The 16,378-nt window shown below is 41.3% G+C and overlaps 1 protein-coding gene across 1 annotated transcript in view; it reads left to right on the forward strand.

Moving 5' to 3' along the window:
- Window positions 1-1,395: 1,395 nt before the first annotated feature.
- sntg2 (syntrophin, gamma 2) overlaps window positions 1,396-16,378 on the forward strand; it is a gene marked incomplete at both ends in the record, with an annotated part of 90,522 nt that continues 75,539 nt past the window's right edge. The window contains one exon of the mRNA XM_080513381.1: window positions 1,396-1,464. Coding sequence (XP_080369507.1) covers window positions 1,396-1,464 — 69 coding nt within the window. The remainder of the gene's footprint in view (window positions 1,465-16,378) is intronic.

Below are 16,378 nucleotides of genomic sequence, written 5' to 3' on the forward strand. Positions count from 1 at the left end.
TTGTGTTGAAACGCATTTGTGACAACAAGAAGAAACGGCAACATTAAACCCAAGATAAACTCCCATCTCGCAGGGAGCTGCAGGCAACATTTATAAACTATGTTGGCAATCATTTAACGCTTGTTATGCATCGCTGCTAATGTAGATACAGGCTAGTTAATGGAGAAAAAATGATTAATGACAAAACGCCTGCAAGGAAAAGGGATTCCTCTGAATCTCAGTTCCACCCCCAGGGGAGGCAAACTTTCACAACCACTGATACACACTCATACTAATTTTACTAAGTACTACATACTAAGTTTTTTGTTGTTTTTTTTCTTCCAGGACAACATCTTTCATGTTGCTGTCATGTGTCTTTGAGCCACTTTAGATGAAATGGGATGCTCAACCTTCATTGGAGGACATTTGTGGACGAACGGCCTCATGAAGACCAAAGAACACATCAGACAGACAAGTCTGACAAACATGTGGAGGAAGGTGCTCTGGTCAGATGAGACTAAAATGTAACTGTTTGGACTAAATACAAAATGCTGTGTGGTGTATAACCAGCACTGCACATCAGCCGGAACACATCACTCCCACTGCGAAACGCCGTGGTTGCAGCATCATGCTGTGGGGATGCCTTTCTTCAGGGACAGGAACACTGACCAGAGTTATTGGGAAGATGGATGGAGACAAATACATGGCAAACTCAGAGGGAACACCTCTTTGGGTCTGCGAAAGACTTGAGACTGGAGTGGAGTTTCATCTTCCAGCAGGACAACGACCAAAAACATAAAGTGAAAGCAAGTAGAGACAGAGCCAAAAGGTCATTGCATCTAAAGGTGGCTCATGGTGGTAAGAATACCATTGCAAACCACTTTATTCACAGCCACCGTACGTCAACAGCAAGCTACACATATTATTATTATTATTAATAATAATAATAATAATAATAATGTGCATTTTGACTTAATGGTAAAATGACAAACTGCTTAGTGAGCAGAACAGAGACAGCAGCTCTCTCGCTCTTCTTTCCACTGGCTGAATTGCGGCGTGCGGGGGGATGCGGGTCCGGTCGTACAGTGACGTAGGCGCGCGGCTGGGGGTTGGAGGGAGGTGGGAGGGGGGGGCTCGCTTGGAGTGGTGAGCGGCTGCGTGCAGAGCCGCGGAGCCACAAGCAGCCGCCGCTCCTCCTCATTGGTCCCCACTGCGGCTCCTGTTCATCACATTTCGGGATTCGCACAGCTGTTTCATTAAGAAAACAACAAATAAGCAAGCAGCGCCTCGCGACAGCGCACCAGGCATGCTCTCTCCGCCCGCCAGCGTTGGTAAACGGGACGCCGTTGAATAACGCACGCAAACCCCGCTGCAGGATAAATGACTTGAGAAACTCTGGAAGTGAGCGGATGGGAGATGAATGTGGCCGGGAAGCAGCAGCCTGAGCTGATCGAGCGACCCGCCAGCCTCCCGGTTCCAACTTCGGCAAGTACTCCGTGTCACCGGGAAAACTCCGTTCAGTCCTCGGCTGTCAGGTCGCATCCATGCGGGCTTGGCAGTTTGACGCCTTCACGCACGGATACGCACTCCAAACTCCCTTCGGAAATGCAACCGATTTTGTTTTCCTCGCTTGTAAATACTTTATAAAAACGTAGCTGCACAATATTTGTTCACAGGGTTAACCTGTTGGAGCATCTGCACAAATCGGCATACATGTCGTAAACTGTTTTGCTCCCAATTCCATGCACTTACAACTTTGTTTAAATGACCGTGTTGATTGAATTACGTTATGGTACTTAAGCGTGAGCGACTCGCTTTGGCGACGCTGCGCGTTTCGTATAATAATGAGGTATAATGCAGCCAGAATCGGGGTTATGATTTTCCACGTACATGCCGAAGACCCAATCAACCGCGGGTTCATACGTAAAAGCTGTTTATTGCTTTTAAGAGAGTCGTATCGACTATGCAAAATGAGATCATTCTTAACCTGGCGCATATCTAAACGCAGTCTGGTTGGATGTTTTTCACAGCGCGTTTCGGTCTTTAGTTGACGTTGGATGGTTTATGGCAGGAGCATCACGAACATCCACCTTTAACTCTAATGACAACACAGGATGTCGGAGTTATTTTTCTAATGAGACGGTTAGTTACTGGGTGTATTTAGAATATAAATTGGTTTCAGGTTGGCGACAGCTTCATGCCCCTACTGTTTTTATTTACTGATTGATGCTTTTTTCCATCTTCATCGAGGTGATGCACCTCGTTATATTGGGTTTAGACTATTTTTAACCTACTGATTAAAAGCAACTGGAGATCTGACCTTTTCCCACAGTCCCTCACAGGCACTGTGCTCCAAGAAATGTCTAACATTTTGTATTATTTGGAGTCCCAGGAAAGGACATTCTAAGGCAAAATGTCATGTTTCCACTTGGACTAGATTTGTCATCAATGGTCCACATGATTAATGGATAGCTTGCTGCATTGTTAAGGTTTTTCAGAAAGTTTTGAAGAGAGTCCGGACCATCTTCCTCCACATTTGGTCCTGTTAACGCCTCCTCAGGATCCGGTAGCACCTCGGCCAATGTGACCCTGCAGTGCTCTCACCTTTTTTCCACTTTTAAAGCTGGGCAACTGAGCCAGGAGAGATGTGGGAATCTGCAGCTTAATTGTGTTCAGAGCGAGCTCGGTTTTCAGACGGTTTCTAGCTCATTATTTACCACCAACTTGTGGCTAAAATTATACAGACTGTTGCACTGGATGTTCACACTCCACACCAGGTGGTCATTGATGTGCCTGATGAAGTTCTGGGGCCTTTAGAGCAGGCTCTCCCAGGTTTCTACTGTAACTAAACTCGGACTTCTGCTTGTTAAGCTGCTTCTTTCAGAGCAAAGATATGGGTGTGAACTGATCCCTGCATGTGTCAATTAGAGATGTGCCTGTTTGCAGCATGCAGGCTTCCAGAACTCTGCTGCAAAATGAAGCGAAAGTGAGCGAAATGAAGTTCACAAGGTTACCTCAATCATTGTCTTGGTGGGGAGTAACTTTCATCCGTCTTCTATACAGCCATATCCGACTTCTGGATATTGCATCTGATCCCAGCCAAACACAGAGACCTGACTGCTTCATACAAAAACTCATATCTATGGGCAACTTTGAGTCACCAAGTAATCTCGAATGCTTGTGTTTGGACTCTGGGGGGGAAATAAAGCCCATCCAGATAAAGCCCCTACATGCCCAGGGAGAACATGCTGATTACAAGCTTGGTCTCAAACCAGATATATTATTGCTGTGAGATGAGTGCTGATCTGGTTGTGACTTGATGTCATTCATAAGCGAATCATTTGAATGAGCGGCAAATATTGCTTTCCAAGAGTAGTTGGGTCATTAGATGGAAATGTGAGCATGTATATACGTGTGATTGTCTCTTTTGTATTTCCCCCATGAAGGACTGGCGCCCGGTGTAGTGTGCACTCTGCCTTCGCCCTCGGCTCGCTAGGATTGGCTCCAGTGCCTCGAGACTCTGAACTCAATAACAGCAGAATAGGAGATGATGGTTGAATGGAAGGAAGATAATCAGCACTGTTCTCTATAAATGCTTTCTGGGTATAATCTTCTTCTTTTTTTTTTTTTTTTGCGCAACGCCAGTAGTAGGGAGTAGGGCATAAAGTCCAGTCTTGACTTGCTTTGCCTGTGTCCACCCTCCCGAATCTAATGAATGTGTCATTGTGACACTCTGCAGAAAACCCCGCACGACTCATCAGAATGAGCCATCCTGACGCGCAAGATTGACAAAACTGCAACAGGAGCGTGCGCCTCTGGATTAGCCAGCACGACTTGTGCAAATCGGGTGGGGGCAGAAGTCGGTGCGAGGCAAAGCAGATTTGTGCTGAAGGTCAGAGCCTGTTCTAGCAGTGGCTGTAAATACAGTAGACTGCTTCCTCCTGTCCAAACACCAGCAGCTCTCTGCCCACACTACATGTGTGCATTAGCCTGGCAGTGTGTTTGAATTGCATGTCAGGGCGTATTAGTGCTGTGATGGACAGGCCGGGTGTTTTCCTGCCTCTGCGTGCTGGGAGAGACTCCAGCCCCAACTCTCTTCAAGCAGTATGCTTGTTGGGCGAATACTTGCAAAGTGCAATGCACAACTTTCTTTCTTTCTTTCCGCCTCGGCAGTGACTGCTCAAAATCTGCACCGGACTGCACCATCCGTCGCAGGTGGTGCCAGAATTATTAAATATTGGCTCACGTCCTGCTGCTTTTGGTTGCACTCTAGAGATAAATGGGATGAATTCTGTCAATGAATTATGACCCTTCCCGTCTGATGAATAATACTTAATTTATCCTCCCTTTTTTGTGTTTCAAAATTATCAACATTAGTTTTTGCAGAAGCTGATTTAAAAAAAAAAACAAAGTTATTCTTCAACATGTGCAGTAAGAACCATGTAGCTTGTATTCATGCTTTTATCCAATACCAGTGTGGGGTAGCCATATGTCGGGTATAATCTGAATAATATTTTAACTCTGCCATTTAGATATTTGTTGAACTGTTTTTTTGTTTTTTTTTGACAACTGTATTCAATGGGAGGAAAACAAAAGAGTCACCGTGACAACATATTTCTTTTGCTTGCACTTAGCATTGAGCATTGTCAAACTGTCAGTTTATGCCTCCCACTGCTGTGGTTGTGGGTGGGGGATCAAAAAAGGCTATATTCTATGGGACAGTTGTGTCATTTCCTTGAAGGAGGTTCAGACAGACTCTCATCCTTCAATAATGTAATGTATGATGTCCACTTATCAGTATTAAGTAAATATATCTGACAGTTTGTCTGTAATGCTGTTGTAATGGCTTCACACTCGATCCTAATTTTCATTTCTGATTCATTATCAAACCCACAACATATTCGGCCATAAAATTGTGTTTTAACAAAACTATTGATTGATCCCTACTATCTTTTTTGATTTGAAATGAAGAAGTAAAAGCACCCAGACCCAACACCCAACTCACCTTTTTAGTAGTGAAAATAGGTAGTGTGTTATTACTGTCACATAGTTACTGTAATATACTGAATAGTTCTTCACTAGGAAGCATTTTACTAATGTGGAAAATGGAAAGGGGATAATGAAATGGAACAATTCAATCTAATCAGCTGATTTATGCTTCGTATCAAATTTGCCATAAATGAGAAAATGCAGATTTTCACTCTAAGATTTGCATTTTTTTCAATTACTGAATGTATTCAGTGAAGAGTAAAATACTTTCACATGGTCATTGAGCGTAGAGCGAGCTGCATGTTCAGCAGTATAGTAGCTAGCACATATAAAGCGTTTAAGTATAGGGTTGAGCGAATGCCGCCTGCATCTTGATGTTGGAGCTCGATACACGACAACTCCAGTTATGTTTGTGAAACTGGGAGAAAGAAATTATTTGTTTGGTGAAGTCCCAAAAGAATTTGACACGAACTGCAAAAACAACATCCATGTCACCACTATGAATTATAAAGAGATATTGCAACATTCATTGGATCGTGGATATTTTTGGGTTGATTCATTCACGTACCCAGAACGCAATTCGACTGCAAGTCCTTCGTCTGGAGCCACGCTGGTTTACTGGTCACTAACCTGTCGCTCTGAATGCGTGGAGGTTCCCGTTTGTCCCCCGTCTTCACTCAATGTCAGCTTTGATTGTATGATTTGCTGAAACATTTCAGAAGATAATTATGTATTTTGTGCTTTGAGATTTGTTCTTTTTTGAAACTGTTCTTTCTTTTGCCCATAATTTACACCAGCTGTGACTGGATATTCAATATTTTACAATTTGTCTGTTTTGCATATTGATATTCATGATAATGATTTGCAATGTATTGGATCACTCTATTAAGTTGGACAAATAACAATGTTGATTGAAAATTTGGTACGAGTCTCAAAGAGAATATTTACATTATGGCCCCGTTTACGCGACAATATTTTCAGAATGTTTCAAGTGTCCGTTGACTTGGCAATGGTCCCTGGAGTCACTGAAAATGTCTCCCGAACCTTTAGAAAACACTCCTATGTAAACAGTAGAAAAACCCACTTTTCCAAAATGCTGCTACTGCGCATGCACACCACGGCCATAGTGAATAGTCCTCCTGCATGTGTGCCAGTTGATGGACAATAACAAACATGGCGGCCTCCAGAGTGTCCATGTTCTGCTGGGATTTAGCAGCTTTATAGTGGAGAGTCACTGGAATAGCAGTCCAACTTCATCATTTGTCCAAATGAATGTCCCTGCACTTGGCATTGTTAATGTTTATAGTGTCTTGTTCTCTGCATGCGTGTGTGTGGTTTCATTCCAAAAAAATGACCAACAGTGCCACCTCGCGTCCTGGCATGCTAACTACATAGTTTTAAGCCTTTTCAGAGTAAACGGACGAAAGTGCAAAAATGTTTTCACTTGAAATGTTGTGCAACGTAGTCCTAAGAGAGTAAACGGCCACTTGGTGAAAACTTTATTTGGTTTGTTCCAAAAGAAATTTGCAATTATTAAGGCTCAAAAGTCAGCTATGTCTACTTTTTCTCATAAGGCCAACACAGGTGGTCCTGGGCTGAGAGACCCTGAGAGTCAGCCATGACGGTTTCTGCTCCAGTGTGAGCAAATCGACTTTGAAATATTGACAGTGATGGGATAATAATTCACGCCACAGCTTTACAGGGTCACAGATTCAGACGAGGATATCGACTTGGCTGGCCAGTGTAACCTTTTGCAGGGTGGGGTGAAATATGGCAAGGACGAGCCACAGAGAAGATCAGGAGACTCGACATGCGATTAAACTGATAACATGATTATGAGATGAATCAAAGCCTGGCTGGTTTCTCTTGGAAGGGCTTTAAAAAAAAAGAAGAGAAAAGTGACATGCATGTCCAACCCCCCGTGGTCACATGCCTGAGGGTTTCTCTTGGCAGGAGCTGCAGAAGCGTAATTATACCCCAGTGGAGTGTGAAAGTCGATGCTTTTGTATTTGGAAAGTCAATCATATTTTAAGCAAATCGCTCCTGTTGGAGCATGAACACGCTTCCCCCTCAACTTTTTATTCCCCTGGAGCTGCTCAGGTAATTGGAAAGGACACGACATAATCAGACGATATATTATCATCTCCGACCTCTGCTCCTTGTTTATTGTATTTTATTTATTTTTTTAATGAAAAGGTTATATTTAGCCTCTTTCATAGGCTGAACAATATTCAATTTTCTCCTATTACTGAAGACGGGCTCTTCAGCCTGAACTGTGGAATTTAATGACACTCGAGTGAGATTGCTGACACGTGCCACATGTTGTCGGCTTTCTTCAAGCGTTTCCTCTTCAGACTGGAGTAAATGTCGGCTAACACTGTTCACTTTACATAGATATCACTTTCTGTCGGATTCACTCCCGAGTTTAATGCTAATCTCCTTATGGCGTGTGAGCTAATGGCAGGAACCCAGGAGAGTTGAGGCAGGCCAAAGGGCAGACTTCAGCCTTATATCATGAATTAGTCTTATTTTTAAAGCGTATAATTAGTCCCTGTAGGAAGTGCAACGATACATATATAATACAGTATTGTGCATAGTCATATTCCATTATTCAACTCGCTAAAAAACTAGGCGGTAATTAAAGCCTCTAATTAGTCGCTGTTGTTAATTTTTTAAAATGTCAAGAGGATATGTCGTGTCATAAATCCCGATGCATCAAAACAAGTTGCGGCTGTCACTGCGTGGAACCTTTCGTCAAGTGTTTCCTCAGCAAATAAAAGGAAACTCGTCCTCTCCATTATTAATACCCACAGCGTTTCATTAGCATTTTTATTTAGATTCAAGGCAGGGAACTTATGCATTTTAATGTCCCCATTCATTTCCAAGTGAGATATGAAGAAGACTACCTTCAACAGATGATAGCGGATTGTCGGGGCCCGCGTTGCTCGCCACTTCAACACCGCCGCACTTCAAAAACAGCAAAGACTAAAAATAATGGTAGTTTGCATGTCTGAGGTTTGTCCTTGAAAGAAAGGGGTGGGAAATAGAAGTATGGGAATATAAACAAGCCCTACATTAGCTCCTCAAAATATAACAGTCGCCCCAAATTTCTCATCCCACTGTGGCAACATCACTCAACTCCCTCCACTTCGCCTAAATTAAACCAAACTACAACTTTTCTGACTCTTAAAGATGCAATCATTTGTATTTGTTGCACGGATGAGATGGCGGCACGAATCGCACTGAAATATCAAACATGAGGGTAATGGATGGAAAATCTGAAGACTAGTTTTCCTTCATCTATTTGTTGATCAGTTAGAAGACACTCGTACAAACGGGAATCTCACACCCACCGCTGTGCTGAATTAGGGAAGAAACCCGCAGCTATCCAAGGCGGTGGGCAGCGCTGTTGTTTGAGCAGTAAAGCTGTGCGAGATGAGCCTATTCAAACAATGAATATACGATGGAGAAGGAACTACATCAAGTAGGTTTGATTCCCAACGGAGCCGCTCCGAGTCGAAGATTGAACAGAGATGATTGCGGCAGATGGAACGCTGCGCCTCTCCCGAGTTCATGGATATGAGGATCGCCGCTATCCTAGCGACAGTATATTGACCTTCTGGAATATCGATGTGCAGCGCGCAGCCTCATAGAATATGTACTGATGCACAGGGAAATTATCTACTTAATGCACATGCAGTCATTTGCCTACAGCTTAATTTAAATCATCTGTTTGCTGTGAAAAACTGAACTCCCACATCATTACACACCTAGCTGCCTCTCTGCAAATACCTGTTTTTTTTTTTTCATTTATAATCTCTCTATTCAGGCAAATCTGCGAGCAAAGTGGGAAAAAAACCCCCAACCCTTTCTTGTACTCAGCGACTGAAATTCTGGCGTTCTACAGAAACGTTCTTTAGATTTATACTTGGTTTTCATGGCTTGGTGACAGAAGCTGCTGGTGCTATAAATGCAATATCTAGAAGAATCCCTCTTGACATTTTCTTCAAATTCAGCAAAAATACTTATTTTCACTTTGAGCTGATTAGATTATGATCAAAGGTTACAGCAACATGTCTATTATTCTCTTGAAATCTACAGTGGGCTGATTTATGTCATGCCGGTTTTGTGTGCTGACTGGTTTGTGTTTGGTGATATTTTGTATGATCATTTTAATTTTAAAGTGTTGGTCTTTATATAGCTAGGATCATGTAATTTGTGTCTTTATACATTATCATCATCAAACACTCAACTCTGCAACAAATGTGCAACTGCAAAGAAAAATACTGCTTCCATCAGACGTTAATGCCATTTATTCTCCGTGAATTGCTATAGAGATGCAGTATTAGAACATCTGACTAACCACCTATTTTCAGCAAATATCATAATAAAGAGATTAATCTACCATCCGTGTGGTACAAAGGGGTATTACAACAAGCAAGCTCAAAATTGAAGCACAGTACATATTCGCACAAATCTTGGAAAACTTGGTCAATACAGGCTGTACTTACAAAGCTTAGTTTTCTTTAATCGTTCACTTTTATGATCTCTGTAGGAGAAAACAAACCGAGGAGATCATAATGACAAGAGACGACCTTTAAGTGATCATTCTTTGCAGATTACACTTCATGTTGACTGACATTAATGTCAAACCTCACTGTTTGGCAAAGGGAAGAAAACAGATTTCATGGGCTGCTTTATGTTTGATTGGCATGATATTAATACAAACACACTGGTGCCCAGAGGGTGAATCATCAGGATCTTTTGATGCCATGCCTCCTGTTAGACTGGATTGACACTTATGTAGTGAAATATTTCATCATTTCCTTACATCTTTAGAGCAACGTTTGGTGCCGGAATCATTATGTACAGACTGGCTTGATTCTGAGTTCAACTATATCATTGATCGACCTATAAAAGCTCCAAACAGCTTTTTTTGGTTATTGTGACACTTGGGGAGAATATGACAATGAACAGGTGAGTCTTTTCTGAAAAAGCTGCTACACGTACACAGTATATAGTCCTTTTGTAATAGCAGTCCAACTTCATCATGTGTTCACATGAATGTCCCTGTACTCGCCATTATTAATGTTTATTCCATTGTTTACTGTGCACACGTGTGGTTTCAGTACAAAAAATAAATAAATCGGCACCCACTAGTGGCTCTACATAAAAACCCACATTATTTTTGGCATTCTGACATTTTTGTGTAAGAGGACATTGTTTTGAAAACATTGAGTAAATGTGAAACTTTGAATTGAAAAGGCGTTTTTTTTTTTTTGCATTTCCATTTCAGCAAATAGTTCACCTGTTCGACTTGACATAAATGACCACAGATTATGAGCTATAGTGACTTAAAGAGGAAAATGTATTTGAGAAAGACTCTTATTGTTCTGTGGGCATAAAATGGGTTGACATACATGTATATTTCATGTTTACTCTTTTGAATTAATATAATTGAATTAAAATGATACCTTTTTTATTAAAAAATAAATCGAATTTTTTTTGCTCACAGGCTCAAAAAGGAATCTAATGTTGAACACTGATGCAAAATCCTTGTTGTAACATGACTTATTTTTGCCAGCATGGCTTCAGTAAATTTGAAACTATAGACTTGAGTGTGATCATAGTCTACATCGTGTGATATTCCTGCTTTGTATTTACTCTGCTCGTGCCAAGAGCTGCTGCTCTGGGTTTACCTAAAGCTGGAGTCACAAGCCCCTGCTATTTTTCAATAATACATTTTAAAAAGCAGCAGCGGCGACACATTGCTGCACTGATTAATCTGATCAATCACTCTAAATTAAACCTTTTTTTTTTTCATATCGAACTTTTAAAAAGACACCATTGTTACCGTGGTATTTAAAGTATGTCTGTTCACAGCCACAGAATGTGAACCCACTCTTTCATATTCAGTTTTGCCACTTTGCTGTGCCCAGTGTTATGTAAGAGTGCGTCCTGATTGAAAGAAGTGAAAATAATTCCACTAAATGTGGTAATTAGCTGCGTGGTGATGCCATGTTAGGAGAAATTACCAAAGTTGTCCCATTTAAAATGATGGATTATGCTCATCAGTGCAGCTGTATCTCAGGGCTGTTTTTTAATGGATTTTTTGGAAAATCCATTAATATATATATATATTTTTTTTCTTTTTTTGCTTGAAGTTGCCAAGCAACAATGCGCTGCAGTATTTTCAAAAAAAGACCAACTTTGCCAAAGTTTGGCACAGCTTCTGAGATGTGCATGCTGGCAAAATAAATGCAGGCTCACAGAGAAAGTGCATGCGCTAGCACTTTTTGCTGTGGGATCCAGACATGCCTGTCTCATACCTAAGCAGTAGCCATTCATTTCCCATCTCGGGTATAAATAACAGCAACTTGAAGCACTCAGTTAAAACATTTTTTCCACAAGGATTAATAGAATACATCTCTAAAAGCAAATCGACATTCTTGCGCAACCCTGAACATGTACATCTTTAGCTCCTTCCCAGCTGATGCAACCCCAGGATAGGTTTAATTGACCTCGAAAAAAAAAAAAAAAATGAGGACGAGCTGAGTAGAGCGCAGCATTTCTGCTTTTCATCCTCGGCTCCCAATTTCGCTCTGATTTTTAAATGTGGCGTTCTTTAAAGGACCCAGATGAAAGCGCTTAGCTCGACAAAAGTAGTAATTGTGACACCTGCCAACATCGCGCTGTACTCGTCGTAGATGCAGCCGTTAGCTGGCAGGAAGTGCATGTTGTGCTGCTGAGGCTGTGTCTGTCCAAAATATCTGCCTTTAAGCTCATTAACTGACACTAATGAGACCGGCAGTATCTAAAAGTTTCAGTCATTAATTTGCGGAGTTGTTAATTTTACTTGATGGTCCGTATCTTTAGCTGTTAAGGAGAGGTTTGTGCGCTTTATGCTCTGAGTGGGCTCTAGTTGGATTTTATTTGGCCCCTGTCAATATTTTATGCTCGTTAACAGCCTCTGGGTTCAGGGGGAGAAAAAAAATTGACTCATTGGCCTGCAGCCAGAGAGAGAAATTTGGGAGGGACGTCAGTTCCACTGATCATAACTCATGAGTCATGGCTGGAGCCGTGTAAAACTTATGATGAGGGGTTTGTTAATGCTAAACTGAACTGATGGAACCAAAGTGTGATTCATGGGGGAGGACTGCGAGTGGATTAAGTTGTGAATGTGTCACGGTGCTCTGCGTCTCGCACTGTACGTACACATTTTGATACCGTTCCAGACGTTTCTGTGATTGATCTGCTGAGCTCTGGCTGCTGGCTACGTTTGTACGAGAATGCATGCATGCCGCTTGACAGATGTGCTGCTTTTCAAACTTATCATTGCGTTTGGAAAGTTTGGCTTTAGTTGCAGCCCAGGGAATCTGAAATGTAATCTCAGTCAGGAGAGCCGGCTGCTGCAGTAATGTATGGTTTGTTATGGCGTACGAAATAACCTTGTTGTAAGAATCAATGTATGCATAGTTTTCATTTAGCTTGAGCCATTTACTGCAGTGAGTAATACTTTTTGTGCCAATTTACTCACTGGTTGTTGTTGCTGAACACAACTGCTCCCATCCTAGTCTTCACCATAGATGCTCTGCACAAGGTCAGACACGAATTAAGATGTTTATCTGGAAAGGACCAGGGGTCTGATTCCATGTCTGAGCATAGTTCTTCGAGACTGAGGGAAGCTGCATACATGGGTGTTTAACTTGCGTGTGTTATCTGTCTACTTTAAGCCTCCTCAGATGAACGGTGTTTATTGATTACCTAATTCATATCCAAATTTGAGGGGGAAAAAAGGATTTAATTTCAGTTTGCTTTGGCAACCATTTGACCTGGTGAGGTCACTAGAGTACAGTGAAAGCAGTCATGTTCAAGAAGATTTGTGTTTTGTGACATGGTGTATCGTCTTGTTGGGTTATTGTCCTGATACAGTGGATTTATAGATCTAAATGTGATGGTCAACAACAATACTGAGGTGGGCTATTTCAATTAAACATTGGTCAGTTAAAACTAAGACACAACACACACACACCATAAATTACACCAGCAGCAGACTGAACAGTTGACACAAGGCATGGATGGATCCATGCTTTGATGTTATGCAAATGATGACTCGGCTGTCCGTTTGTGCTGGCAGAAATAAAGACTGAACTAGGTTGGGGTTTTTTTTCCATCACTCTTCTATTGTCAAATGCTGGTGAGTCTGTGAGAACTGCAGCCCCGGTTTCCAGTTCTAAGCATGGAGGATCTAATGTTTAGTGCCGTCAGAGATGGTCTTCTTGGCTGTGACAAGTTGTTATTTGAGCTCCCGTTGCCTTTTCCATCATTTTGAACCTGTCTGACGTCTGGCTTGTACATTGGATATTCGTTCTTTTTCCAAACTATTTTCTGTAAACCGTGATGGTTTTTGAAATTCTTGACCCAGCTCATCTGGCACCGACAGCCATGCCACAGTAAGCGTTACTTAATGACTTTACTACCTCATTCTCATGCTATGTTTGAATCTCAGCAGCTCATTTGGCTGCATCTACACTGCAAATCTTCATGCTGCTCATATTTACTGCCTAAGTGCAGTTTTGTTGACCGTGTGGTACACATATTTTTCTTTTCCAAGTGATCCATATATGCTTCTCGCAATTACACTTGCCTACAATGTCTGAAACGTTGTGCATGCAAACTTGTAATATTTACAAACTTCATGGTTGTTCTGAGTAAACGCTAACTGCAAAGCCACGGATGACGACATGCGTTTGATACTAATGTCCCATGAGCCTGAGAAGCTCACCAAACATTGCAAGGATTTTCAGGCAGAGAAGCAGGAAAAAAGCCATAATAGCATCTTATGCATATGCTGCAATTATTTCCTCTTCTCCCCCACGACCTCCTCCACTGACCACTGTGCTGGACTTTCCTCCTGCCAGATGCTTCTCATTTATTTACTGTGTGTTCACTATTTATACAGATGCAATGTCAAGGGAATCCGATGAGCCTGGTTACACGGCAGTCGCATTGGCAGATCTTTTATACTTAGTAGATGTATTTCCACATATGAATGAGGCCTGTGTTCGATCTCAACATATCTGAATACATAATCTCTTTCCTGCTCGCATTGTCCAAAAGCAGATCCAATTTGTCACAAAAAAGTAAAAAAAAAATTCCCAATCTAAATTGGCTCACATTACACTGACAGTATAAATGCAGCCTTTGACATGGTCTCCATGCAAAAAAACACACCAGGTTTCTGCCATTTGATAAGCTGATCAGCCATGTGCATTAATAAGTAGTTGAACAGGTTCACCTGTAGAGGAGCTAGTAAATGTACTTTGCACGTTTGGCAAAGCAGTAATGGCAGATGGGTAGTTCAATGAGTTTTATTTTGACTACTAAATATGCAATTCGAACGGTGGGAGAAACTTCTCATTTGCACATGTTAAGGAATAATTCTTGCACAAATGCCAAGGTTTGAGAACGTCATCTTTTTGCTGTGTCTGGATTGTCTCCGCTGTGCAGCATTCATTCTTCAATTGAAGTACTCCAGAAGAGCAGCCGCTGGCCTTTAGTTTAGCACACAACAGGGTTCAGACCATAGCATTGACTTCCACATATCAACCATAGCAACCAAGAAAACCTTGCAATTGAACGGTGCCTCAAGTCGTGCTTGTGATGGTGTTCTTTAGTGAAGAACAAAGCAGAATCAAGCCTGCAGTCCCTTTATATTTAACTGTGAAAACATGTAAGCAGAATGCATGAGGCAGCATTTTATCGTTAAAAATAGCACTCGTGGAGTTAATCTTGTATTTTATTTTTAAACTAAAAAATACTAATCATATGCATCAAGCAAATACACGGTACAAACGTCTCTGTTGAAAGGTATTATGCCAGATGAAAATATATTAGATTTACAAAAATGAGTTGCACTCACAAAAACATTTCCATCCAAGATTACGATAAGCTATTTATTGTGGAGGCAGCATTTGCAATATCAGACCTGTTTTGGTTTGTTTCCTGTCATTGGGTAAAGTTAAGAGAAATTATTGATTTGCTGGCTTTTGAAATGTAGCTGCATCTGCTAAATTTGGAAGAAAAAAAAATGCTGCAGGAAGGAGCTTTTCTCACAGACTATTTCGACTTGCTGTTTGGGCAGAGCAATTGAGATCATCAACTCTTAAAACTCTTTAACATTACCTCATTGTCGCAAGCCAACAGTCATTCATCTCGAATGTATCCAGTGATGGTGTACCTGATTAAATAGATCAAAATCTACATCAACACAGGCTGCAGTTCTGTCAAGTCTGTAAATTCTATATAGAAACATGACAAAGATAAGGAGTCTCTGATCGGGTTTTGCAAATATATAGGATTTCAGTGGGGAAATATTGACAATAATCCAATGTTTAAGCTTGTATTTATCGATAGAGATTCCAATATTGCATCTGGTAAGTGAAGTAGTAAAGCTAGCATTCCAATTTATCAAACATCCGATGCTTATTTAATGTTTGAAGCCACTCTGCATTTACGACTCTGAGCTGTAAGTTTAAAGGATTAATCAGACTTGCCACTGAAAACTGCGTCTGCCTTCTCAGGCAGCAAAGACTGATTACTGATCAAAATTCAATCTTGGACGTCAGCAGTTATTTTTAACTTCAGTTACCTGTGAATGAGGGAAAATCCTACTTGGCTTCAATAATATCTCTGAAAAGATTTAGGCTTGATTACAGAAAAGTAACCTAAAACCCTCGACAGTCTTTAAGAGAAGGCAGCGGTGAATTGGAAGGTGAAGGATTGCAAGCTGTGTGTGTGTTCTAGCGCCACTGGGAAGGTGTTCCCGGTCTGAGCCTCGGTGCACTCACATGATGATGCAGTCTTGACACTAAAGCTTCATTTCCAGCGGGCTGGGAATGTGCCACTTACAGAAATAGTCGATAAGAACAGCTTTTAGCAGCAATTTTGAGCTTGGAGAGAGAGAAAAAAAAAAAAGGCGTCCTGGTACTCATGATCCACTGAGCATTTACAGTCTTTTTTTTTTTTTTTCCACCTCAGTTGTGCCAAGTAACATCTCGTTCTGTTTCACTTCTTTCAACTCTGGAAAGTGTATTTAACTTCCTCCCATTGGAACCACAGCTGTGATACCTTGGAACAGAAAGGATAAACAGCTGAGGATGTGGTTCAGACAGTTTCCAGTTTCTGTTTCACTCAATTCTGAGGTGCTACTGTTTCCAGAAAGCATGATTTTTTTTTTCTTGAACCTTGTTTCTTCCTGTTGGTGTTTGTGCCATTTCCTCTTGCAGAAAGGTAACCTTTGCTTCAATTTTTGCTGAAACAAGAGGCACTATAGAGCTCTCCTGTAAAACTAGTCAGCTGCACACATTGTAAATTACAGCATGCAGACCAGACTGCAGTAATTGTTGTT

This window comes from Blennius ocellaris (assembly GCF_963422515.1).
Source record: "Blennius ocellaris genome assembly, chromosome: 17".
Lineage (NCBI taxonomy): Eukaryota > Metazoa > Chordata > Actinopteri > Blenniiformes > Blenniidae > Blennius > Blennius ocellaris.